The 27,843-nt window shown below is 37.2% G+C and overlaps 1 protein-coding gene across 8 annotated transcripts; it reads right to left on the bottom strand.

Annotated features, from left to right (window-relative positions):
* Window positions 1-27,238, bottom strand: LOC129903692 (pre-mRNA-processing protein 40A-like). Of its 8 annotated transcripts, none has more exons than XM_055979239.1 (30): window positions 26,930-27,238; window positions 26,363-26,423; window positions 23,751-23,810; window positions 23,376-23,657; window positions 23,098-23,259; window positions 22,913-22,989; window positions 18,463-18,532; window positions 15,587-15,639; window positions 15,422-15,479; window positions 15,024-15,210; window positions 14,894-14,924; window positions 14,747-14,816; window positions 14,447-14,545; window positions 14,219-14,287; window positions 14,069-14,146; window positions 13,798-13,884; window positions 13,631-13,665; window positions 13,379-13,484; window positions 12,299-12,379; window positions 12,111-12,203; window positions 11,958-12,011; window positions 11,743-11,859; window positions 11,535-11,633; window positions 4,082-4,129; window positions 3,908-4,000; window positions 2,715-2,822; window positions 2,569-2,619; window positions 1,701-1,805; window positions 551-838; window positions 1-455 (listed from the first exon to the last, which is right to left on the bottom strand). In XM_055979239.1, exons 2-30 carry the CDS (start codon window positions 26,393-26,395, stop codon window positions 426-428), a joined length of 2,724 nt encoding a protein of 907 aa, XP_055835214.1. In that variant the 5' UTR covers window positions 26,396-26,423; window positions 26,930-27,238; the 3' UTR covers window positions 1-425. The 8 variants fall into 8 exon arrangements, with proteins under 8 accessions (XP_055835214.1, XP_055835215.1, XP_055835208.1 ...); XM_055979240.1 differs by having other exon boundaries at window positions 14,747-14,813; XM_055979233.1 differs by having other exon boundaries at window positions 14,894-15,210.
* Between the last annotated feature and the right edge of the window lie 605 nt (window positions 27,239-27,843).

Genomic DNA, 27,843 nt, shown 5'->3' with positions numbered 1-27,843 from the left:
TAGCTAACTTCTGTTGCATCACTGCGTTGAATTTTTTAACTAGTCAAATATTAGTTCAGTCAATGTATAAATCAGTACCTTCCAAATTATATCCCCAGCAAAAATAATGCTACCAGAACATCTGACTATAAAATATCTAAACCAAAGGATGAGAAGACTGAATTGACTTTGCTGCAACTAGTTGCCAAACAACATTAAGTACTTTTCTGTTTATTTTCTTTAGGGGGGTCGGGGGGAGGGGATAGTAAACCGCGCTACATTATATATACACAATGAAAAGCACATTTGAGAAGTCATTTCGAAAAAAAAGCTACTGAACTTCTCCATCCTCACCAAATTCCCATTCTTTGTGATCCTCATAGTCACCATCTCTATGAGAATCACTCCGATGATCTCGTTTTTGTTTCTTATGCTGGCCCTTCGAATTAGCTTCCAAACTCCGCGTGCTGGTCCATCTGTTACATCAAAGCTCTATACATTAGAAAGATTCAGAGTTACCAAAAGGAACAATGTGTCTAATCTTCAGATATTTTCAATGATGATATCAGACCTGTTTCAGTTTCTTATAATCACTGTCATGTCTGTAAGAACTTCTTGAATGATCTTTCTCATTTTCATCGTCATCAAAGGAACTCATATGGCGCTTCCGATGTTTCTTATCTCTGTCACTTCCTGACCTTTTGATCTCCTCGAAACTGTATGTCTCAGCCTTGTCACTGTCTATACCGTCTTTCTTGGTTCTTGCTCTCTCTTTCCTGCTCTTATCCCCTCTGTCTTTATCCCTTCTATGTCTTTCCTTCTTCTTTTCTCTATCTTTCCTTTCCTTCTCTTTTCTTGCCTGCAGATTAAAACTTTATATTTCAGAGCCAGTGAACTTCAACTGAATACAGACTTTTTTGTTTTTATTTTTAGCTATTCGTTGAGAACAGTGGCTTTCCATGCTCACCAACAAATGTCTCTTTCGGGAATGATGGGAATTTGGAACCTTCACAGGATTCAAGAAAGGAATCGAGTGTGACAGATAGCGCCAAACCCAAAGGTCTTAACCATCATATTAACCTAATTCGGAAACTATAAATTATATTCACTGTTGATACCTCATATTTACCATATTGCCTCACACCATCAGCTATATTAATTTTCCATTTAGTAACTATAGCAAGCCCAAAATCTTACTGTCATATTTAACATTATTGCCTCACACCATCAGCTATAATAATATTCCCTTTAATAACTATAGCAAGCCCAAACATCTTCGAAAATAATGTATTTGCAAATCAAAATAGTCTCATACTCAATACAACCAAGAAACATGAAAGCTTCATTAATTTATACTCATAGGTTGTGAAAAGAAAAATTAAGAGCGAAAACTCTTGGTGCCTGTTTGGAAGGCCAACTTGTAATTGGATTTAGCTGTAATTACACAGTTTGGCATGTTTGTTCAGCAGGGAATTCACATGAAGTGGCTAGAATATCCATGCCCAACCAGTTAAAGATTGCAGCCCCATAAAAGTAGTTTCAGCCACCATAAGTTCGCCTTCACAGAGAGTTCCATAAAATCTTATGGTTCAACAAAGGTGAGTCTAAGCTTCAAGAAAGAAAATAGAAGACAAACCATATCAACCACAATCACACCCATGCCACATCTACTACCCCCACCCCAAAGTAGCAGGAGAAATAAGGGTCTGTAGTTCAAGTACCTTATCCTCTTGACGCTTCCAGTCCTTCTCTTTTGCCTTTTCTTTTAGTTCATTAACAAATTTGTCAAATATTTCCAGCAGCAAGCTCTCGTCGCCCATTATTCTGTAAAATAATAACAGCAAAGAAATCCAAATTCAATGTTACTACATAATGAGAATTGTGAGATTATGAATAAAAAAGTAAATAGCAAGAGCACTTCATTTATAGCAAAAGAGGCTAGACAAAGGAAAACTAAAGATTTAGTATCATACTTCATCAGAAGGTTGAAACAATCACAAATATCTGAAATCAAAAAACTAGCAACTGCTAGCTAGAGCTCTTAAACACTCAGCGGTCGTTGGGTTGGGAACAAGTTATCCCAGGTATCCCAGGATAAGTTATCCCACCATGTATATGGGATAACTTATCCCGTCACTATGGTATAAATGGTGGGATAAGTTATCCAAAACTGGCAACCAAACAAGACTCCAAAATTTTATCCCAAGACTATTTTTTTATCCCAGGACTATTTTTTTTTATCCCTCACACCAAACGACCCCTCAGTGTTGGAACAACTAATAATTGATATCAACCTATTTCTTGAGTGATAAGTTAACATTAGAAGTGACTTAGCGAAACGGTAATTCATGTGTATACTACAAATATAAAAGACACCACCTACTTAAACGTTGAGGAATATAATCACCAAATTATTCATCACATCTATTATTCTAAGGTACTTTCTAGAAGTGTGTGAATTACTCAGTTTAGAATATTGAAGGAACTATTATTCCTCTTCTTGAAAATAATATCAATATCCAAAGATGTGACCTTTGCAGCCATGATTACTTATTCTAGATCAATAAAAACAAAAGTAGGTCCTTTCCTATCTCCGAAGAAGGATTTGCAGTCCTCCCATTTTGATGATGCAGTAATTTCCTGCAACCACAGCAAAACATAAATTATGGTTTAAAGGAAAACATCATGGGATCCCATCCATTGCAATGTGAGAGATTGTAAACTGTTTAATATACCTTTGATGCATGAAGAAGTTCATAGAACTCATCTGCTAGACGTTTACGCCTTTTAGCTTCTTTTTCTTCTCTCTCCCTGGCCCTTTCCAGTAACTCTTCAAAGACAAACTATGCAGATGAAATATGTACATTCAATACTCAATGACCCGGAAAGCCCAAAAGCGTAAAACATAAAGTTTAGAAAGGAAGCATGGTAGAAGATTCAGTATAATCCATGTTTAGAAAAGCAATGTAGAAAATTCAGCACAATCCATGTATGTGTCCCCTCATTCCTCCGTTTGGAAGGCAAGGGGGTATAATGTAAAAGTACTATTACCAACTTTTTGGAGCAACTCCTCACATAATAATCTTTGATAAAATGCCTTACAGAAGTTTTGAGATATTGAAAGTATACTAAAAGCCTAGGAGAACCCAACCAACTGTCTAAGCATAATTCTTCGACAAGGTACCCCTTGCAATTTACATTTCCCACGTACATAGCTCATACGCCATGAACATAAATAACCTCCAAAAGACAAATGATATTTGAAGAATGAGAGAATATCCTCATTACAAAAATAGAAAATGATTTTCATATCCAGTTATGCTTTTTAACCACTTTCATAGAGAAACTCTTATCCACTAACTGTAAAAACAGAAAACTACAAGGCAAATTGTTTTGAATTAAGCAACTTAAGATATGTGCTGTAGGTGTAATATTAAGCACCGCCATCCAGGAAATAAATAAACTAACTAGGGGGAAATGATACCAAAAATGAAGAACGGGAAGCAAAAGCTAACACCAAATATTTGATCAATGTGGTCCTAGTCTTTTTGCTTGAAGGTTTCAGGTTTACTTGCTAAACCGACACAGAAGTCTTATATAAACTCTATTACAAGAAGATCCAAAACTTTATATGGTATGGGTTATGGTTGATACTAAAGGAAAATGCCACTAGCAACAGATGACTACCTAGGAGTTGCCAATTTAGCTTTCACAAACTAACCAACCTCCAATGAAACATAACATGGAAGTTCTACTTATGCTTTAGCACTCAGTCCACTCAGCTTACACAGCACCTGTCTCAAAGACACAAAAAGGGGACAAGTATATAGAAATCCATTTAGTGAATGGTGTTCTTTAATTTCACACAACATTCAATTCTAACAAGGGTCGATGTGAAACAGTATACAGTTCTTAGCCATAATTAGACCTTTAAGTTGGTATCTGATATTGGTGGAGAGCTAATATACTTTGCAATTGCATCCTTAAAATCGTCAAGCGTCCAGGTTGATGTCAGTCCAATCTGAAAGCAGAAACGGCTCAGCAAAAATATTCGGTACTAGCCAAAGCACAAAAGAGGCTAAAAATGAAGAGTGATGATTACCTCGGTCATCCTAACTGCATCTCTAATTCGTGACTTGTCATCATGATACTGAAGCAACATACAACACAAATTCGCAATGTTGTATCAGTAACAAAAATAGGCTATTAAATGTATCCTTGTCCATGCATTTTGAGTTACCATGAAGTCTATTAATTACAGGCAGGGTGATGGGGATGAAATTTCTTTCATGAATACCAACATTTCTCCATTTGTTCAAAGTGAATCATCTACAATATCACAAGGCAGTTGACACATAAACACGATTGCATTGATCAGGTTAAACTGAAGGAAAATCAAGTAACACTCTTTGGATAATAGCAAAAAAAAATTGGAGAGTATCTCTGTTAATAAGAATCATTTATGCACACAAACATTAAAGATAGATGGTAGCATCTTTACCTTAAAAGGGGAAAAAAAGGATGCATCCCACCACAAGATCCCAACACAAGAGAACAATACCAAATTCAATCATTGAAAGAGAGTATGAACAGCTTCATTACTATGCTAGGATACAGAAACTCCCTCTTTCATCAAGCAAAGAGATAAATGCTAATAACAAATGAGCATTCAACTTCAGTTCTTTTTGGAAGGGGCAGCGGATGAAACAATCTATTGTTTAGTCAATCGCAAGAGTCTATTACAGCCAAAAAAAGTCATAGTGAGGGAGATGCAACTTTGTACTTTACTTCAGAGAAGCAGAGATGCTCTCAGGCACTTTTTCCGAGGCTAATTTTTTCGAAGCCTTACTTTCATTTCATTTCAAATACCTCTTCAGGGGGGCATTCTGGCACCAAGTTTATTTAGTCCAGTTAAGAGGGTTGGCAACAAAATATAGTTTGTGTTGGATTTTAAGTCGCACGATATCATCGGAAGTGAAACCAAAGCTGGAGTGTGGTACGAATGGACAGAACGTGGTCGAAACTTGATCAAAAGAAATACTTATATCCAGAAGACAATGGTGTCTGTATGACACTTTAAAGGAGGCCTCGAAAGTTAAAGGAAACTACATGAAAACATGAAAGTTTCGTGATCACTTCTCAGAGTTCTTCTGCTCGAGAAACTATAACAAACAAGGACGTAATATAACCATTATCGGCATTCAAGGAAGGAGAACGTCAGTTATCATTGTCCCTGAAATGGCATTTAAAACGGGTTGGCTAGATTGAAAGAATCATTAGTTACGAAAGACAGAAGACAGCTAATACACAGGCAGGTCTTTTTAGCTCAGCTACTGTCAGAAAAAAGAAATGGACATCCATAGAAATGAATGAAGCTATGGTACAAGAAAAAGGAGGTATTATATGCATCTCTGGACGACCAGTGAGGCTCAAAATGAACTTCCATGCAGGAGCATGGTTGGCAGTCTTCCCAAGGGAATGTATGATTCTTACACTATTGATGCCTTAGACATTCTAAAGGATACCATAATGATGGGATATAGACCTATTGATACTCCTATAGATCTGAATGCTAAACTCTTGCCAGTAAAGGGTGAGCCAATCAATGATCCCAGAAGATATAGGCAGTTGGTTGGTAAGTTGAATTATCTCACGGTGATTAGACTTGACATTTCTTTTCCTGCGAGTGTGGTAAGTCAATTTATGGATTCTTCCTGTGATAGTCATTGCAATGCAATTGTCCGCATTCTGCAATTTATAAAATCAGCTCCAGGTAAAAGGACTACTCTATGAGGATCAAGGCCATGAGCAGATTGTTAAATATATAGACGATGATGAGCCAGGATCATCTTCCGATAGACGTTCTACATCTAGATATTGTGTGTTAGTTGGAGATAATTTGGTGTCCAGGAAGAGTAAGAAACAGAGTGTGGTTGCTCAATCTAGTGCGGAAGCAGAATATCGAGCAATGGTATAGACGATGATGGGTCAGGATCATCTTCCAATAGATGTTCTACATCTAGAGTGTGTTAGTTGGAAGTAATTTGGGGTCCTGGAAGAGTAAGAAACAGAGTGTGGTTGCTCAATCTAGTGCAGAATACTGAGCAATGGTTGTAGCAACTTGTGAGCTAGTATGGATTAAAATGTTGCTTACAAAACTAAGACGAGAAATCTGCCATATGGGAACTTGTGAGTGATAACCAAGAAGCCTTTCATATCGCATCAAATCCGATATTTCACCAGAGGACTAAGCACATTGAGATTGACGGTTGTCAAAATATAGTGTTAGTTGGAAGTAATTTGGTGTCTTGGAAGAGTAAGAAACAGAGTGTGGTTGCTCAATCTAGTGCAGAATACTGAGCAATGGTTGTAGCAACTTGTGAGCTAGTATGGATTAAAATGTTGCTTACAAAACTAAGACGAGAAATCTGCCATATGGGAACTTGTGAGTGATAAACAAGAAGCCTTTCATATCACATCAAATCCGATATTTCACCAGAGGACTAAGCACATTGAGATTGACGGTTGTCAAATAAAAGACACTCTCCGGAAATATTGTTACAAAATTTGTTAAGTCGAGTGATCAGCTTGTAGATATTCTCATCAAGTCCCTCCTCATAGTAGTTACATCTGTAATAAGCTCGGTACATATGACTTGTATGAACCAACTTGAGGAGTAGGAATAGGAATAGGATTTATATATAGTATCTTACATGGAACAAGATTGAAATGTAGTGTCTATAAATAGCGCTCAGTGTAATAATGTAGATACACAATTCAATAATATTTTTTCTCGATAAGATTCATTCCTTAACATGGTTATAGAGCTAGGCTCATCTTAATTCTTTGCTCACTGGTGTTAGGCCCCCACATTATTTTGTCCATGTTCCAGTTAACAAGGTCTAGGCATGTGTGGGAGTGTTCAGAGTCCCACGTTGGATATAGGATGGGCAATTGGTCTCCTTATGTGGATTTGGAGAATTGTCACCCTGAGGGCTAGATTCTGGGATTGAATTAGTCTCAAGATCCATTCTTTAATAGGCATTTATTCCCTTTGGGACTAGGAAAGTAGTTTTGTAAGCCTTTAGAGGAGACTATCATGTGTTTATTTGCACCAGAATCAACAATCCAAAAATTAAGGTGAGCAGTAAAGGCAATATGATTGTGCATAATCAAATGTGGCAGCCGAAGATGAGTCAAGTTTGGTGAGGAGTTGGTGAAGATGTTAAATTGCATCTAAAGATAAAGTTTCTCCTAAAGTCGTTTCATTAGATGTCTCCACATTTTACATAATATTAGCCAAGACCTCTTTATGCACCTACACGCTCTCACTCACAACCTCTTGTTAGTCAAGACTTGGTGAAGATATTGAATTTCATCTGAAGACAGTTTCTCTCAAAGTTGTTTCGCTGGATGCCTCCACATTTTCCGTAATATAGCCAAGACCTCTTTACGGACCTGAACAGTTCCCCCGCGACCTCTTATTGGCCTTTCATGTAGTTCCCTACATGTTTCCGTCCTATGCATTGGCTTTCACAATAATCACAATGCAAGTAATATTTATCAGAAGTGCACATTTGATTTTCATGAGAGACAGTTAACCCAGACTTATCATTGGAGCCTGACAAAGCATGACACATTGTCGGTGCTCTTCCTCTTGAAGATAAGAGTATGTGTCCACAAGAGAAGGAAAAGGAGATTTGCCAAGAACTTGAACCCAAATCTAATCATTCTCTTGGTTCAAACCGGCCAGAAAATCATAGACGCTTTCCTTTTCAACCAACTGTTGAAAGATAACTGCTTATCAATACACTTCACTTGGACATCCTGGTAATACTCAATCTAGTGCCATAACCTAAACTAAGAATAATAATCAGTAATAGTCAACTCACATTGCATAGTGGCATGAATTTTATTCAAATCTCAAAGATCTGGGCATCATTGCCCAAACGAGAATAAGTGCACTTAGTAGAATACCATATCTTTTTAGCAGTATCAAGCAATAAATTGATTATAGCTTCGAGGATGCATAGTACTCAAAAGTCATGTCATAACAAGGAATTATCAAAATCACATTGACCATTGTTAGCATTAGTCAGAGCAAGTGCTTTCTTTCTTTCTTTTTTTTTCTAGATCAAGTAGCAAGTGTTTTCTTTCCTCTAGAAATATAACCAAGTAAGTTTCAACATTTCATGAAAAACAAGCAAGATATGACCATGCAAAGTACGTACCAGCCCTATCCAATTGCACAACATCGATTTGTGAGACAATTCTTATCTACTATATTTGTGTCAAGTTATTTCCGCTCTACCATTAATTGTCATTCCTGCACCCATATCCGATGGTTTGAGAACAACACATTCAGAAACAGAGTTATGGCATTTCAAGGATTATAATATGGTTTTATTGATTCTGTTAGAATAAGATTGTATATAGCGTCCTACATGAAAAAGGATTGTAGTGTATAGTCTATAAATAGGGCTCAGTGTAATAAGAAAGTTTACACAACCAATAACATTTTTTTTATTGGATGTCCCCGAAGGGACACAACCAATAATATGTTTCTCATGCCTTTATTTCTCACATGGTATCATCGCTTTGGTAAGAAATATTCGAGATAGAAAACTAAATCAAATAGTTGTCGTGCTTCAGTTTTCAACAACTACTAAGGCTTTTTTGAATCACTCTCTTTTGGGAGGGTCTTCTGCGAATCTAAGACCACCACAAGGTAGAGAAAACTCCGAATCCATGATTGTCTGTACCTATCCCAAATAAGTAGACATATCCAATTCAAGTTTCACTAAGTTCATCATTCGAGATATTAGATGATAAAAACGAGGTATGTCGACTCATTAGGGTATAAAGGGCGAGCTTTTTCCTAAATTGAATAACATGCCTTAAGTGGATGAATCAAGAGAATCAACTTGGAATCAATAAATCGTCATAGGAGACTACATAATTGAGGGTCAATCTTCTACCACTGTGTTTAGGTCGTTTATCTACAGCCTTTCACATTAAGTGATCTTGAACAACTTGACCCCTGCAACACAACTCAACCAAGGAAAGCCCAAGCTAAGTAGTTGGAACTTTCCACTAAGAGTTATAAAGTAAACATAGGACTTGAATTACTTCCACTTCCATGTGTTTGGAGCCAAAAATATCAAATCCAAAAGACATGGTTGGATTGAAGAGAGTTCCAATTTCTATTCAAAGTTTTAGCAAATAACCACAAATAATATCATATATGCCTGAAAAAGTTGTCGAAAAGGGTCTAACAAGCTGATGGTTGTCTTGAAGGTCAGAAAAGGTCTCCAATAAACTAACAGGAGTGGCCGAATTAGGGTTCCAGTAGTCGGAATCTTCAACTAAATGACATAGGAGCCTTTGAATTCTCGAACGACCCTAAGGAACAACGATCTGCTTCAGAAGTTGGCTGGAAAAGGTCTCACGCACCTGGTGCGTGTAACAAACGCATCGCGAAAAATGCAGGCTTTGTCGGAGCGGACGGCAATTCTGACAAAGCGATTTTTTGGAGTTTTAAGAGGGGTATCATTGCTACTCACGTAATCTTTGTCGGTAACTTATGTTAGCCGATGTCACGTTTTTTGAGTCTCAACCTTACTTTACATTGCCTTCTGATTATCCTGATATTTCTAAGGTCTTACCTAGACCAACTTTTGAGGAATCTATTGTTACTTGTACATCTCCAGCCATAGTGTCTCCACTCCTAACCTATCATCATCGTCCCATCCAACATCAAGCCTAGATGATTCACGCCATGTGTCAAATCCACACCTACTGCAGACTTGTCCCCCTCCTAGTCAATTGATTGCACTTTGAAAAGGTATATGATCCACTCATACTACTAGCCCCTCATTATACCTTTTTAAGTTATTATTGTATGTCATCAACCCATTATGCCTTTGTATCATCTTCGTCATGTATTTACATCCCTAAATCTATCGGTGAAGCACTTTCTCATCCTGGATGGAGACAAGTATCATTGACGAGATATCTTCTTCACATGCGAGTGGTATTTAAGAGCTTTTTCCTCTTCCTTCAGGTATATCTATCGTTGGTTGTTCGGTCTATGCAATCAACGTTGGTGAGGAAGCCAATTTGATCGGCTTAGGGCTCGTCTTGTTCCCAATGGATATACTCAGATATTTGGGCTTGATTACAGTGATACTCCCTCCCATGACTAAAATAGCATGTCCGTCTTTTTCCATCCATGGTTGTTTGTCAGTGACCTCTTCATCATTTGGACATTAAGAATGTTTTTTTCCCGTAGTAACCTTCAAGAAGAAGTTTATATGGAGCAACCACATGATTTTGTTGCTCTGGGAGAATCTAGTAGCCTTGTATGTCAATTTGCCAGTCACTCTACAGTCTAAAATGGTCTCCTTGAACAATGTTTGGCAAGTTCAGCATGATAATTCAAGAGTATAGCATGACTTCTACTGAAGCTAATCGCTCTGTGTTTTATCGGCATTATGCTCCAAATCTGTGTATTTATTTGGTGGTTTATGTTGATAATATCATTATCACCAACAATGATCAGGATGTTATCACTGATTTAAAGCAACATTTCTTTCAACATTTCCGAATTTAAGACCTCGACAAACTGAAGTAGTTTTAAGGTATAGAAATTGATCGGTCCAGATCAGGTACTATTAGTATGTCTTGGACATTTTTGAAGGAGATGGATCTGAATGCTAAACTCTTACCATGACATAGGAACCACTCAGTGATCCCAGAGATATAGGCGTTTGGTTGGCAAGTTGAATTGTCATACAGTGACTAGACCTAAACATTTCTTATCCTGGGAATATTGTAAGCTAGTTTATGGATTCTTCTTGCGATACTCATTGGGATGTAGTTATCTGCATTCTGCGATATAGAAAGTCCGCTTCAGGCAAAGGATGACCCTTCGAAGATCAAGATCATGAGCAGATCGTTGGATATACAGATGTTGATTGTGCAGATCACATTCTAATAGACATTCTCATTCTACATCTTGATATTGTGTTTTAGTTAGAGGTAACTTGGTGTCTCGGAATAGTAAGAAATGGAATGTGGTTGTTTGATCTAGTGTAGAAGTACAATATCGTGCAATGTGGCAACTTGTGAGTTAGTTTGAATCAAACAGTTGCTCAAATTATTAAAATTTGGAGAAGTCAGTTAGATGAACTTGTGTGTGACAGCCAAGCGGCCCTCATATTGCATCAAATTCATATTTCATGAGAGGACTAAGCACATTGAGATTGTCATTTTATCAAAGAAAAGATACTTTCAGAAGATACTTTCACCATATTTGAGAAGAAAAGTGATAAGTTTGCAGATATTTCCACCAAGTCTCTCACTGATCCTCAACTTAGTTACATTAGTAACAAGCTCAGTAAGTATGACATATATGCACAATCTTGAGGGGAAGTGTCAGAATAGGATTGTGTATAGTGTTTTATAAAAAGGATTTAGTGTATAGTCTATAAATAGGGCTCAGTGAAATAATGTAGTTTACACAATTCAATACTCCTATTAGCAACCTATATTACCTGTTTCTCCAGCTCATCCATAACATCTGCAAATAAGTCCTTCGCTGTTGACCCTGAAGTATTTGATGAGACAGACAGATATGCAGCTATATCTTTGATCTGCAAGCACAAAATAAAGAACGAAATTCTTGGATGTGAAATTCAAAAAGACAAAAAGGAAAATCATGAAGGTAATCACTATCACTGAAACTAAGATAGAACAACTGACTTTGACGCAATAATCACGCCAGTTAGTTTTTGCATTAAGTATTCCCACAGCAACATGCTCTTCCATCAGTTTTCGGAACTCATCACGATTTTTACGTTCTGCTTTCCTCAATTCTTCCTATTTGAATCCATGGTGTATGCCCAGTAAGAAAGAGATAAATCAAAGTCTCCAAAGATAAATTTAATTTTAACCGCTGAGTCTGATTAACAATATACCATCCGCAGTTTCCTTTGCTCCTCCTCTTCCCTCTCTAAATCACGTATATATTCCTAATACAGAAATGGTTGCAACATAACTTCAAGGCTGGGGCATACAAATGAGATGTTTGAAAAAAGTTATTTATAATGTATTAGAAAAATGAGAACTACCTGGAAAATCTCCAAGCGATCAATTTTCTCAAGGTGGGGGCATCTTTCATCAGCTTCTAAGCGGTCCTGAACTTTCCGCCACTGGCTACTGGCCTGAACAAAAATCAGTCAGCAACAATGAAAGTTCTGCCTCCTGGAAATAGAAAAACATAACATGGGAACTGATGCTGATTCCCCTGAACTAATACCTTAATAAAGTCACAGGATTTTAAAAATTCTAAATACTCCACTCTACTGCGCTTCTGCTCTTCCAATGCCCTTGCACGCTCCTAATAAAAATCCAGTACAAAGTAATAAAATAAAATTTCTCTTTAAAACAGACCATATCTAAAAAAGAGACTGGAACTACAGTTGCATGAAAGTATTAAAAAGCCTCTTCTATTTTAGGGGGCGGAGGGAGGAGAGGAAGAAGCATATTATAGGTTCAAATTTCAAACAAAATTACATGAAAGACAAAAGAGTGAAGACAAGAAACTGTGTGTAGAAATACCAATAAAGTCGGTTAAAATTGAAATTCAATGGTGAACATATTTAAATGCTGTCCCCCTTGAGAAACCATTAAAAATGTATTCAAAGAACACTAGATTTTAAGTTGACAATTTACAGCACTTCTTGTTTCTGCTCTCTAAACAAAAAACAAATGAACAAACTAAAAGACAGCCGGACCCTTCGGGGTGTCCCAGTGGTTTGGGCTTGGGACTTCCATGTTGGAGGTCTCAAGTTTGAAACCCCTTGCCAGCGAAAGCAAGGGGTTCTGTGTGGTTTGCGAGCTATTGCATAGGACCGGGGGTTTTACCCTGTGCGCACCCAAAGAGTAGCGGCTGCGGGTTTCCTTGTCATAAAAAAAAAACTAAAAGACATCCAACAGAGGGAATGGAATGAATATTGTAAATGAAGTGCACCATGGGCCTAACTCAACTTCGAAAGCAAGGTTAGGTGATGAAGATTGTCCAAGATCATATAAGGTAACTATAGCCCAAACACCTTACCGATGTGGGATTCTAATACATCAATCGCACAGCAAGACTGGACATCTGGAGCATCAGGAAACCTAGGCGGGTAATATCTAATAGTCTAGCATCAGGATAGATCTGCCTTTAATACCATGTTTAAAAAGTTGGACCTTGTGTCTATTTCAAACTGAAAGGCTAACTCAATTAGTGAGAAGCCAAAGATCATACATAAGGAAACTACAGCCCGCACACTTAACCAACGTGAGAGTCTAACAGATACAAGCATATGAGAAAGTTCATTGAAAGGAGCTTCACCTTTTTCTCAAGTTCCTCCACATAATCTTCAAAAAGGTCCTCACGGTCTTTAGCTCGCTCAACAGCTTTAAAACGTTCATCATGTTCGAATATGGAGATTGCCTTACTGTATAATCAATAGCAGATGGTTAGTGGACCAAATGGAACTTACACAAATAATGGAGAAACTTCAAGGTACAAAAGATATACAAACAATGACCAAGAGTAGAAAACAAGAAGCAGATAACTTAGCATTACAAATGAAAGACAAACCTCCATCTTGAGGATGCTAACAGCTCCTTGCAATCCTGTAAGATTGAGAATAACAGAGATTGTTGTGAAAAATATCGATTTTTCTCTTGAACAAGTGGAATATACCAGCCTCTTACACATTATGATATATCAAATGAAAGACACTCGCAAAAGAAAATTCCACTTACTTCTAACATTATCCTGAAATCCTCCCGAGCTTTCTTCTGTTTAATACGTCTCTCTTCAGCTTCCAGTTTTTTCCTTTGGCTCAGATACTGGAACAGAACACAAAACTTACATAATAGCTATAGACCTTATTCTTTTTGGAATGCAGTATGCTGAAATATTGAAGCAGCAATTAACTCATTCCAGATATTTGTTATGTAGCCAAAATAGCAAACTGGAAAGGGAAATTTTCCATCAACTCCATCATCATTGAATGCCTACTCGGAGAGATACCTCATTAAAAGCTTGCTTCCGCTCACCAAGGGATTTTAGAGCACCATATCTTCGGTCATTAATTATTGCCCTCATGGCCTGACAAATACAATTCATGTCAGATGATCTTCCTCGATTGTTCAGTAGGCACAAAACAAGCAAGTTAAAAACCTGATCCCATGTGCAGTCAGACCCAATATTAGCAGATTCCAAAAGAGTTTTGAATGCACTTTTTGCCTCCTAAATTTAGCAGCCAAGAGTTGAAACAATGTAAAAAGGATATCATAACAAGCAAAACAAGCAATAAGCCGTGGCAATAAATCAGATACTTGAAATAGGAGTGAGAGAAATTTTAAGAACATACATTAAAAGGGACAAAAAAACAATAATCAAATATACCACTTTGCTCTCATAAACTAATGGTCCCAGCTCGACTGTTTTCTCTTCTGATGGAGTAGCACTTCCTATTTCAGTCATTGCAGCATCTTGCTTAACTTCCTGCATTTCAGGCACAACATCAAGCACACAGTACAAAAGAGAACCTCATTGGAGCATAATCTTTACCTGTTAGCAGTTGACTAACAACTGCACTACAGAAGTGTTGGATCAACATCCAGCATAACAGCAAAGAAAAGCTTTCTTGGTTTTTAACCGCTAGTAATTAAATAATCACAAAAGTGTTTCATAAGGACAATGTACCTCCCTATTCTCCGGAGAAACTCCATCCTCATATGCTACTGCATCTTGAGCTGAAGTAGTCTCAGAACTACTGCAGAAATTGAAATCCAAATATGATAACAATACAAGCCAGAGGCAAATTTAGAACATATAAATCTGAAAGCATACACTGGTATCGCCGCAGAATTTCCCAAGGTTACTGCTATTCCAATTTTCTCAGAATTAGCAACAGCTGGCGAAGCAGGTTCTGAAGAATTCTGCATTTCGACTGCGTCAATCGTCGGAGAAGAAACCTTACCAGATAAACTTGATGATTCTGAAGCCACAATAGTTGGTAAGTTGGCAACTGGTGACACAGAAATTGGGCTTGACATAGCTCCTTGTGCCGAGACAAATGAACCATCTGCACCCGGGGATGATGTTTTAACACTAGAAATGGATCCAAAATCAGAGGCGTGTGTAATAGTGTCCTTTTCACGAGCAAACTGTGAATGTATAAATAATTAGATTTTATGAGAAATAGAGTATCCAAGAAAACAGAATACTGCCCCTTCTTATAATGCTAGCAACTGTGAATGCATAAATAAATAGATTTAGTGAGAAATAGAGCATCCAAGAAAACAGAATATTGGCCCTTCTTATCATGCCATTTAAAGCAAGGAACAAACCCATATTGGATTTAAAATCTAACATTACCTTGACTTCATCAGGCATTTTCCATTTTGACTTTCTTGTAACCTTGTTGTAGTAATACCTGCAGAAAATAATCAAAGCAATCAGCATTATGCATATATAACACACAAAAGTACCCACTGTAGAAGAACATTGGAAAGAGGATTAGAAAATAAATAAGTTACACACTTTCTTCCCTCAGGACTTGTAACTTCTCTCCAGTCAGTTGATGCATCCGCCCTCTGTCCCCAATGATAACAGCATGAAAGCAGGTCAAGTATAAAACTGAACATAAACAGTATCTCAGGAGTAGAAATCAGTAACTTCCAGCAGTACAATCCTGGATGGAAGTGTTAGAATATTAATCTGTATAATGTCCCACATGGAAAAGGATTACCATGTCCTGTGTAGAATATAACTATAAACATGGCTCAGTGTAATAACGTAGATACACATCTTAATAATACTTTCCGGGGCTTTTTTTAACAGTAACAAATTTTTCCGGTGCTTTCTCACATGGTATCTGTTCCTTGGTGAGAAAATATATCTGTGCAAATACCAGCTTCATTCGGGAAGAAAATTTCAGTCACTGTGCAATTTTCCAATGACCTACGCAGTTGTCCGCATCAATACCACTTTCTACCAGTGTTCTCGAAAAACTAATAATGCCACAAGATTCAGAAAGCTCTGGCGACCAAATCCCAAAAAGCAGTTCCGGCAGAACCCCATCCACATTCCCTCCGGAGCTCCAACGCCGATGATATGTCGCGTGTGAGGCCTGTTCTAATCACTTTTTGAGCTGTTTTTCTCCTTGTGGGGTCCCCCAGTCATTCCGAGCCAAACCCTTCCTTTTTTGCAGATTTCGATCACCGGGCCCTAATCCGGCCAAACAGATTCATCCATTGCAGACATGTTATTCAATTTTAAAAAAGGCCCGCACTTCATACATTAATGACATATCTAATTATTATGATGTGTTATCTCGAGTGACAAACTTAAAGAAACAGAAATTGGATATGTTAACTTACTTGGGACAGTACAAGCAGTCGGGGAAAGTGTTGTCAAAGGCGCACTTTAAGCGCGATTAAGCCCTGAAGCGAGGCTCAAAACATGTTTAGCGTTGCGCCTCGCTTTATGTGTGCTTCAGTGTGGTCATCAAGGTTCTAAGACAAACTTTTCCTTGCCAATGAGCCTCTTTTGAAGAAGTGACACTATACAATTGATATTTCACTTTATTGTACCTTTTTTTCAATTCCTTTGGTCATATATTTGTCATTCATGTTTATAATTATAGGTCTTGGACTAAACATACATATTTGTAGCTTTTCTCCCTTTTCGCCTTTTTTCATTAAAGACCACATTTTATTTGTGCTCTGCGCTTAAAGCCACAATGGACCTTAGAGCTTTTTTGCGCTTTTCGCCTTTGATAACACTGGTCGGGGAGAAATTTGAAAAATTGATGTTAGTTACTACTAGTGTTGAAAAACAACAGGAGCAACAACAGGCGATGTTTCTAGTTCTTACACTTGTTGGACTTCTGAATGTCTTTAATTCGGTGTGTGACCAGATTTTGACCAGTCCCACTATCCCTACAATTTATGAACCATTCTCTCGATTACTTCACCTTGGCGTGTCACCCATTCACACAGTGGTCTCATCACCAATTGTTGACTCCTCCGTTCTCGCATCTCAAATAACAGAAAATCGAACACCTCGTCTATGGAGAATCAACGACGAAGAGGTCATTTTGGAAGATTTCAACCTAAGTGTAGTTATTGTAATAGGCTTGGACACACAACGTGAAGTATGCTATTCTCTGCAGTGCCGACTACCCAAGAATGCTCATGTTGCTTAGATGTCAGTAATCAAGGGTTTTATTTATCTGATGAGGAATATGATGAGTTTCCTCAATATCCGCAAGTAAGTTGACATCACCACAAGTGGCATCGGTTGCTCAGTCTAACATTTATATTGCTAGTAAGTTTTTTGCTTGTATTTCACGGTCTAATACCCTTGGACATTGGATCAAGGACTCGAGCGCTTGTGATCACATTTCTAGTAATAAATCACTTTTGTCAAATATTTATTTATTCACAGTCTCTACCTATTGTTACTTTATCCAATGGGATCCCAACAAAAGCAAAAGGTATTGGACAAGTTAATACCCTATCCTTTGTCACTCTAAACTATGTTCTTTCATATTACTAGTTGTCATTTTAATCTTGCATCTGTCAGTCGTTTGACTCTGCCTTAAATGTCATAATATTTCTCGATGATTCTTTTGTTATGAAGGACTACAAGACAGACGATTGGTGCAAGGCATGAATCACAAGGCTTCTACTACCTTACCTCTACTAATTGTCTAATTCCTTCACAATATGTCCAATTACAGATCCTCGAAACTTAATTCACAAATGTTTGGGACATCCGAGGTTATTCAAGGAAATGGTGAGATTGATGATGATGTTATACCGGGTAACTTTGGCCATCAAGGATTCAAGGCTTGTACAGATGGTAAGAAATCACTTAATGTCTTTATCTCTACTGGAAATTAAACCTGAGACATCATGGTGCTCAGTCCACTTCATTGACACTAGGTCACACTCTTGGGTGCAACCAGCCAAATTATTCTTCTGCAAACCAGAATGAGAAGTGTGAACCTGAATCTTACATCAAGTTTCCTCTCTCCATCTCGCTACAACATTACATTAATCAAAAAGAAGAAAAATCATCTACGAAAAGATGAAGCAAATATAACCATGCCATGTATATACTTACACATCTTTTAGAACAATGGTGTTAAATATAAAATCTTTTAGAACTATATTGGAAATAAAACGTAAATTCAAATCCCAAATGAAGACTACATAGTATAGTAAGCTCAAAGAGATCTACTCTCTCACCAAACTTTAGACAGAAATCACAAATGTTAGAAAAAGTGGTTCTACAAAGCTTCATACAAAAAGAATTGGGTAAAGCTTTTTTATGGATAAGTACAAGAAACTGGACAAAACTAACCATAATTATCTGCAAAAAACTAAAATCTAAATGACAAGTGACCTCACCTCCATTTCTGTCATCAGCTCTAGAGGTTTCTCCCAGCTAGAGATTCTGGTCCTTCTATTATAATAGTATCTAAAAATCAATTCAAGAATTGAAAGAAAGTTATTAATTAGCTGAAGTAATAAAGCCAAAGGAAATATAATATATTAGCGACCATCATTGGCCTGGTGATCATCAAAAGATGTTGAAATTAGCAATACCTACTAGCATGAAGCCACATGTAAAAGATGAATGATGGTAGAGAAATAGGGTAAAAATGAAGTTATTTGATAGAGGTGTATCAAGTTCTTCTGATCAACAGTCAGGTAGAACTTGGTAGCGGTGAATGGCAGCCCATGAGATATCTTTGACAAAGAAGAGAACTGAAACAGAGGGGGCTATCATCTCCAGTGCTAGTGGAAGCAGAATGATGAACAAAGCACAAGAGGTGGATACTTGAGGGACTTCTTGACAGTGATGGGGGCCAACTCACCCACCACTTGTTCATAAACAAGACATTAGAGTTTGTGATGCAGACATTAACCTATTGGAAAACTTGAGACATGTTTCTTATGCCGTCTGAAGATTAACCTCACAAAGCCTGAGATCATCTGAGGGAGCATGCAATGGAGGATATCAATTTGGAGCTCTACCCAATATATACCTTGGTGTGCCTGTGCCATCTGACAAGGACCAAACAAGGTGAAATCTGAAGATTGAATGAGTAGAAAAGCTATTTGTTGGAAGGGAGGAAAGAATACTTTGTCAACCATTCTTACATGCTTCATGTCACCGCCACAAGCGTTGGTTAGTATAACGTGTAAATTAGAGAGACTTCAAAGGAACTTGTGGGTGTCAACAAACAGGCTAGGAAGCTTCACTTAATTAGATGGGAGACAGTTACAGCACTAATGAAATGGGAAGGCCTCACAGATAGATCTTTGTGTTTTCAATAAGATGCTGCTATGAAAATGGATATAGAGATTTGAGATTGAGGAACATGGTCAACGAAGGAGACTGATTGCAGAAAAACATGGAATGGTGGAAGAGGATCAAGGGGATCTAAAACATCTTTTCCTTTTGAATGTTGTCTGCGGAGGAATATTATATAGGAAAGGACGAGTTCAGCGGACAAATCACATTTAGGTTGGTATGGAACTAGTGACAAATATTGGGACACAAATGGTGTGAAAAGAGTGTTTTGAGGCTCATATTCCCAAACATCTATAAAAAGAAATGAAAGAATATGCAGGGATGCATGAGGGGGATACATTGGGACTCAAAAGTATAGGAGGAACACCTTCAAATTAGGAACATAGTTAAACCTAAAAGCCTAGTTGAAAGTTGAAATGCTCTACAAGGTCAACGCATCTCTTGTCAAACAAGACTCGTGGAGATGGGGTTGGGAGCAACAGGAGGTTCCCAGTTAAGTCGTATTACCTGTTACCATAAGCTTTTGGTTAGAAAATAACCAACCTCCACGTACCTATCAGTTTGGATCGCTGGAACAACAAGAAAGGTGTGTTTTTGGCTTTGTTGGCAGCAAGAGTAGTGATCTTGACAGGGGAAAATAGAAAAGAGGACTACATACTTCCATTGGTGTTTTATATATAAAAATTCATGCAAAGACATATCATCTCTTTGTGCATTGTCAGGTAGCATCTTATTTTGCGGTGGTGGACTTTGAAATGGTTCAGCTTGCAATGGAGGATGTCAAGCACAGTGAAGGAGGCACTACTGAGTTGTGCTTTCATAGAAGGAAGAGAAGACAAAGGGTGTAAGATGTTGATCCACCAACTCTTATGTCGTTCCTTTGGAGGGGCAGAAATATGAAAGTTTTTTAACGGATAGAAAGTGATTTCACATATTTGAAGAATAGCGCACCCAAGGGTGTGGCCTAGTGGCCAATAAAGTGGTTGAGAGTCATGAGGTCTTAGGTTCAAATCCCAACGGAGACAAAAAAAAACACTAGGTGATTCTTCCCATCTGTCCTAGCATTGATGGACAGAGTTACCTGGTACTTGTTGCTGATGGAAGGTAATAGGTATCCGTGAAATAAGTCGAGGTGCGCGAAATCTTGCCCAGACACCACGGTCATCAAAGAAAAAAAATTTAAAGAATAGCCTCTTATTTCTAAATTTTTTTGGTGCACCCACAAGACTCCAATTTGTATAGAGATTAGGTGTATCTAAGGAGAATCATATCGTTCTACGGATTTTCTACTTTTTGGTATACAACTTGAATTCCGGAGATGTTATCATTAGTAAAATTATTTTACCTTGAAAAAAACATAGTAAAAAGTGCCCCTATAAGAGCATTCAGGCATAAGACAATTGTAGTACGCATTCTACCAAACACTACTGATTCGTCAAAGTTACACTACAGCAAGGCCAGTGTTTTGAGAAGCGAGAAGCGGAAAAAAGCGACGGGGGCTCGCTTCACAGAAGCGAGAAGCGTGAAGCGAAGCGCATGCTTTTTTCAGAAAAAGCGCTATTTAGTATAAAAATATAAAATATAAAATATAAAATATGCATAGATAAATAATCAAGAACTCAAAAGACTTAGATTAAAAAGTAACTAGATAGTCAATAATCCTCATAAGTAACAACATATAAAGCAAATGCATAACCAAATCACAAAGAGAGCAAAATCCTATTCTTCAACAAGATCCTCAAACTTTTGAAGTGCCATCAACAAGGGTTCTACTTCTACTTGGTCCTCATCTTCTTCCTCATCGGAGGACTCATCAACAAGAGTTCTACTTCTATTTGATTTTGAACATGAACTTGAACCTGTAGCTACTCTTTTTTCCTTGCCCCTTAAAGTACTCCCCCTAAAACCATAAATATTCTCCTCCACACCACTAGCCGTAGCAACTTCACCATAAGTGACTGGCCTGCTGCAGCAGTGTTTTAAGTCAAAAATTGGCCATGAAAGTGGTCTATGGGCTCCACTTTTTGATAAATTCCCTTTATGCAGTTAATTAAACATCCAATAACCATTCTCCACTTCATATCACCAGCCCACTAGCCTTATAAAACAGCTGCAGCAGTATTAAAAAAAAATAAAGCAGCTGCAGTGGGTAATAAAGCAGCCCTTGTTTTGTGTAATAAAGCAGCCCTTGTTTTGTGTAATAAAATCACTATAAAAAATTCAACCAAATTTTTCAGCTCAACAAATTAATTAATATTATATGATAAAATGATTTATGAGAAAGAAAATCATGATACAGATAGAAAAAAACAGAGCATAGCTTAACAAAACAGAGGTCACTGAGAACCCAAATCAAAAATAAAAGGGCCAAAACATACCAGCAGCTGCGCAGAACTGCACTGCTGGCTGGATAGAAACAGAAAAAGAAGATGAGAAGAAGTGATGAAGAGAAAAAGAGAAGAACATCACAGCGGCAGAAGCTGAATAGAAATAAAAATAGAAAGAGAAAGAGAAGAAGAGAAGAAGAGAAGAAGAAGAGAAGAAAATCTAACCTGGTTGAAGTTTGAACTGACGAAGTCTCGAAGAAGTCACAGCAGCGAATAATTAATTGTAAGTTTACAGATTTGTTCTTTTAAAATAAACCCTAGTGCCGCTTTTAACAAATAAGCGCGCTTTTTTCTCGCTTCAACATGAAGCGCGCTTCTCGCTTCTTCCATGAAGCGCACGCTTTTCTGTTTTCGCTTCGCTTCACGGTATTGAAGCGCTAGTGCCTCGCCTCGCTTCGCTTCACGCTTAAAGCGAGCGCTTTAGCGCTTTTTCACAACACTGAGCAAGGCCATGGAATAAGATGTTAAATATGAGAGATATCAGTTGGGGTATGCTAGGCAATGTGAAGAACAATATTTGGAGTCACGGCAGGATCACAAGAAGATTTAGAGACAGAGCTTGGAAAGTGATGTCTAGCAATAATGTGGACAATTTGGAGAGAAATTGAAGTCTTAAAGAGGGACAAAGTGCAGGCTTGTTGTGAACTTGCCTGACGAGCATTCATCTGAGCTAAGTAGCACATTTAATATTTGGGTGGATGGCACATGCCAAGGCGATCTAAAAAGCATGATGAAAGCTCTAAACTCGCATCTTCAGCTTCTATTAGAGGGATATATATTTCCTGGGTACTTATACACCCCCACTTTCTGTCTAGCTGCCCAGATTGAATTCCTAAGGGAACAACTGAACTATTAGCCAATGGTCTAATGACTCTCAATTATACGTGTTCTTGGGAATTGAACGTCTTATTCTTATGAGTAATCTATGTGAATATAATCCAAAAGCAAGGTTTCCGAAAAGCCAAACTCGGCATGCTCTTTTTTTTCATCTGGAGCTCTCAAAGTGGTTTAAAAGATTGGATCTGAGGGAATCTTAATTTGTTTACAAAAACTTGCACCATCATAGAATACAAATGTTGACTCTCTCAGTCAACACACACGCATTAACCTTAGCATGTTACTTTGTGACAAGTTAAAAAGGGGAATCACATACTTTTTCCCATTTCGAGAAGTATGCTCAATCCAATCTGACGGAGTATTCTCAACAGAGTCAACCCTGTAATTTGCTTCCTGAAACCCAAAAAATAAAGAACCTGTCACCTTCAACTTACAGATCCTATAAAAGATCTCAACAATATTTAAGCACAATGGGTACAATAAAACACATTGAATTCTCACTGGAACAACCAACGGAGGTGCTAGTTCTCCAGTATTCTGCATAGTTGTCGCAGAATTCACATTATGATTACTTGTTGGCATCCAGGGTTGTACCCCTGATGGAAACCGGTGATCATGTATCTGTGTCTGATACTGGGAGCTTGAAGAATCTACATTTACCTGCTATTAACCACAAGATGAAGACGGTAAAACACAAATGATGAATTTCATCAATATGATGAATGGAACATCGAAAACTGACATAACAATAACCACAAAAGATCTTCTCCAGGTCTTACATTATATGAAGAAGATAGAGGCAAACTTGGACCACCAGAACCAGGCATGTGGTTATTTGATATCAGAGGGTTTCGCTGAAAATCATGAGGAATAGGTGGTCCCTGTGGCATACCATGCCCTCCTACTACAGGTCTACCAGCAACCTGTTGCATAGGTTGAGGAAACTGGATTTGTGAAGGTTGAGGAGGCATCACAACATTTGCATGTCCAAGTGGATGAAATTGTTGAGACGACCCGGAAATATACGGCTGTGCCTGCTGGAGTGGAAGCATAGGCTGGAACTGCCAAAAATGTGGGGGAAAATAGTTATCATAGCGATTCTAGAACTCAAAATCCATTTATCCCCCCCCCCCCCCCAGCCTCCACAACTTTACCTGCAGCGACATGGATGGAATAGCACTCTGAGGAGGACCAGCCAGAGGAGGTATAGGAGGCTTCTCAACCAATATCCATGCAAGGAAGAACAGATGAAATCAGAAATATAGCTACTTTCCAATCATATTTAGTTGATTTTCTAATCAATGCAGCAATGTTGAAAACTTGTATCCATGCACAACTCCCGAAATTAATTTGAAGGACAAGACCAGAATTTGGAAGCCAAACCAAATAGTAACACGAAAACCTTTTCTTCATGACTTCATCTAATCAATGCAAAGCTTGAAATGAGAATAAAGAGATATAGCAAATAGATGATCTATCGTTAGATGAGAACAGACAAAATGATACGCATCTTTACATTAGGCTTGTGTTCAACAGCTTCTGAAGGCCTAAGTATCTTTTCTTTTCGGGTGTAAAGAATCACATCTTCTTAACGCAAACTTTTTGTCAAACTAGACAAAACCATAAAATATATTAGTGGGACTTCAGCTAAGCTAGTTAATATGCAACTCGATAGTAGTTTATTAAGTTGGAGTTGTTATTCTACAAAGGTGGGATTACTTTATGATAGATATTTGATGTATTATCATCCCACCCTACCCACTATCTAGCGAACACCTATCCAAGCCAACTATTACCTTATACTCCACGGAGTCTAAAATCTAAATCATCCCTTAAGGGCTCTGATTGTCCTTCCCAGGTAATTGAGGAGACTGAATCTTTTCACTTATGCCAAAACCTTCGAAAACAACCTAACATGACAATCGGTTAGGAAAAAAAGTAACACTCTGAGTAGGCATTTGGACATGAATTGATATATATATATATATATATATATATTTGAAATTAAATTTAAAAGAAAGGTATTTGAAAGTTGAAGTTGTGTTTGAAAATGGAAACATAATTGAAGTTATGTCAGTGAAACTTTAAAAAAATTGAGAAACTCCTAAAACCTGGTTTTCAAACTTTAGATTCCATATTTCAAGTTTGAAGTTGAAATAATGGGTAAGTTTGATAAATAAACACTGTTTGAAATAAATTCCAAACATTTTTTCAAAATTTAGAAACAAAATCTAAAATGCTACTAAGAATATATGAAATCATCCACCTCACTCTCGTCTAACTTAGAAAATGTATCAACCTCTGCACTAAAAAGGGATGGAACAGGAAAGCATCATCAGCTGGAAGAAGAAATGAAAAAAAAGCGCAATCACATATTCCATTTTAAAAAGGACAAATAGTAACTTAAGGAGAAACATACAACAATTGGAATAGGAGCCACTGTCACTAGACCTTGAGCTCTAGTTATCTTCATTCACATAAGTTTAATCAAAGTTGTTAGGTTCTGAAGATGAGTGCCATAACTATCCTCTCCAAGGCAACGATTTTAGATTACCTATTCACCCTCCTCATCCTCTCCTTAGTGCGGTCAACAAGACTCCAACCAAGTAATCTTTTGACTAGCCATTTTAGGAGGAACATGCATCACCCACTTACTCTTAACAAGGATAAAGACCAAGATACATTTTAACTATCAAACTCAGAAAAAGTAAAGCAACAACCCAAAGCAAACAACATGAAAAAAGATGGAGCAATTTTCAATCAGAAAGCCTCTGAGAGTTCAACTCCAGAGCTTGGATCCAACATGTATCAATTCAGAGGTGCCCCCTAAAGGCGAAGCATCAAGAAGAAAGCAGAAACAAAACAGATCAACCTATATTAGTCCTCCATGAAGCTATCCTCGACTTTCTATGCTCGCAAAGTCACTACTAAGAGCACTATATTTTAACTACTATCGGTATCTGATATAGAATATGACTTGAGAATGACAGGGACAGAACTCACTTTAGCAAAAAATACAATCCAGGCAAAAGAATGTTGACAGTAAGAGATTAAGAACAAAAGGGCACGTCTCAGCAGGTTCCACATCAGTTTTCAGATCATTCTTACTCTAAATATCCATCGCCAAAGCAAACATAGGAGACTGCCAAACCACATCACCTCTTTGCTCTCTTAAAGGCTATCATAGCAACGACATACAGAGCAATGAATTTTTTTTCCGGCTCAAATTTATTCCTATTTCACTTTCAACTGTAAACGCATGTGAGATACAACAAATTGGCATAATACTCACGAAGACTTTACAAGTACGTACTTCCTATTATGTATATTGTCTAGGCATATATAAGCATAATGAAAGACTACCGATAGAACAGGCATAAGATTCAGACAAAATTATTGAACATGATTAAGCCTAGAACAGTTGCTCACCTAATAGATCTCAAACAAATTAGTGAAAGCCTGTAATTTTTGCTATTATGACAACACACATATGAATGACAGTGATTGCATAATCATTACACTTCCATTCAGAGAACTACTATGTCTTCAAAGAAGCCTTTTTTGATAAAGTAATGGATTCATTGATATGAGGAAACTTTCAGTATACCTGTACAAAAAGAATGTACCTTAGTTTCTACTTACCCAGATTTCATGAGATACCAAAGTATTTGATGTATAAATACCAGGGAAAGCATGAAATTTTTTTAATAAAAATGATGTTTTCTAACTATAATAAAAGGGGAAAACATTCTTCTGGAAGGCATACCTGCATGCCAGTGAAATGTGAATTATTAGCCATGGCAGGATGGCCAAAATCAGAAACAATCCTGGTAAACATAAGTGATTTCACATCAGAATACTTGTGTAATACACTGAAACAAGAGGGCTAAAGAAACATATATAAGAACATGCCAAATATAAACTTTCATATTATACAACCATTGAACTAACAATGGAAACTACAGTGCAGAAGTACATAGCATATAGAAGTTTTCTGAATAACTGTTTCCCAGAATGTGCCAAAAGTGTCTCAAGACAAAATTTAGATGCATTCAATCAAACATGAAAAGATAAAAGCTCATTTTCATTACATTGACACACATATGATACATATATGCATATAGTAATACAAACAAGTTACAATTCAAAAACCTAACACAAGTTCCTCTATGGAGGTAGTACCAAGATTTTGTAGGTATGGGTGAATTAAACTTCAAGAGATTTCAAAAATGAGTTCTTAAAGTACTAGAAATTCATTAAAATGGTAGGAAAACTAGGTCTTGGTGCAACTAATATTGTTAAAGAAGAATCAATCCAGGAAAAAGAAATTTACCAATGAATAGCTCAAGATTTTTTAGAAAAAAAATCCCACTTCTTAATCAACCAGCCGTCAACTCTAAACCCTAAGAAAAGGCATGAACCCCAAAGTTGTGTTATTAATTTCAACCAAGGCAATCCAAACATGATCTGGGTCGCAAAAATTTAACATTCTGCAATTCAACAGAGAGAGAACAATTTCATTTAATTTCTGATGACTTAGCTAAATATATGAACCCGGAGTAGGACAAAAAGGGAAAAAAAGTGTCAAGTGACTATTCGAGTAGCCGTTTGGAGGGATCTATTAGAGGTTTGAGATAAACACTATGGATAGTTTGACAGCTAATTAGAGTTATGCCTGTTGTATCAGAAATATAGTAATAAGAGTTTGTTAATGATTAATTAGTTATGCAGTTATTAATGCATTTGTTCGCGCTTCGTAAATACAAATTAAGTTATGATTCTGAAATTGCCTACTTGAAAAAATTGCAAAAGAGATATTCTCAAGCTATAATTTCAATTTGAAAGTGTTGATAAAAAAAGGAAACCATAAAAGTTGATGTAAAAGTTGTTAGTTAATTGATAACTAATTATTATAGCTTCATACTAAATTTAATGATTATTGAAATAACTCTCCAAAAGACAATTCTTCCTTTGATGTGGAAAAATTAAAGAAAACATTTTCTTATTTTCATCAATAATAAATTTAATACACATTAATCAAATATTCACATTTAATGTGATAGAAAGGGAAAAGGAAAAAAATGACTTTTTGTTATTCTTATAATTGACACTCCATTTACGTTTGTTAGAAAGAAAAATAGTTTATGTATATCGCCTTTTTTTTAACAGTCATAATATAAATTTGTTGTTCAGAATATTAAATGATGGACTTTCAAGTTTTTCACAATACTTAAGAGAGTTGGAAAA

This window comes from Solanum dulcamara, chromosome 9 (assembly GCF_947179165.1).
Source record: "Solanum dulcamara chromosome 9, daSolDulc1.2, whole genome shotgun sequence".
In the NCBI taxonomy this organism is placed as follows: domain Eukaryota; kingdom Viridiplantae; phylum Streptophyta; class Magnoliopsida; order Solanales; family Solanaceae; genus Solanum; species Solanum dulcamara.
The sequence above is the reverse complement of the archived record's forward strand: the minus strand, read 5'-3'. Positions and strand labels throughout refer to the sequence as shown.

Bases quoted from the DNA above. Each gene is read 5' to 3' on its own strand.
- LOC129903692 (XM_055979233.1), bottom strand. From the start codon at position 26,395: ATGGCTAATAATTCACATTTCACTGGCATGCAG. The intron at 14,288-14,446 runs GTATATTTGATT...TGCTAAATTTAG, and splicing joins TAGTTTATGAGAGCAAAGTG to GAGGCAAAAAGTGCATTCAA. The intron at 11,634-11,742 runs GTCAGTTGTTCT...TTGTGCTTGCAG, and splicing joins GGCGTGATTATTGCGTCAAA to ATCAAAGATATAGCTGCATA.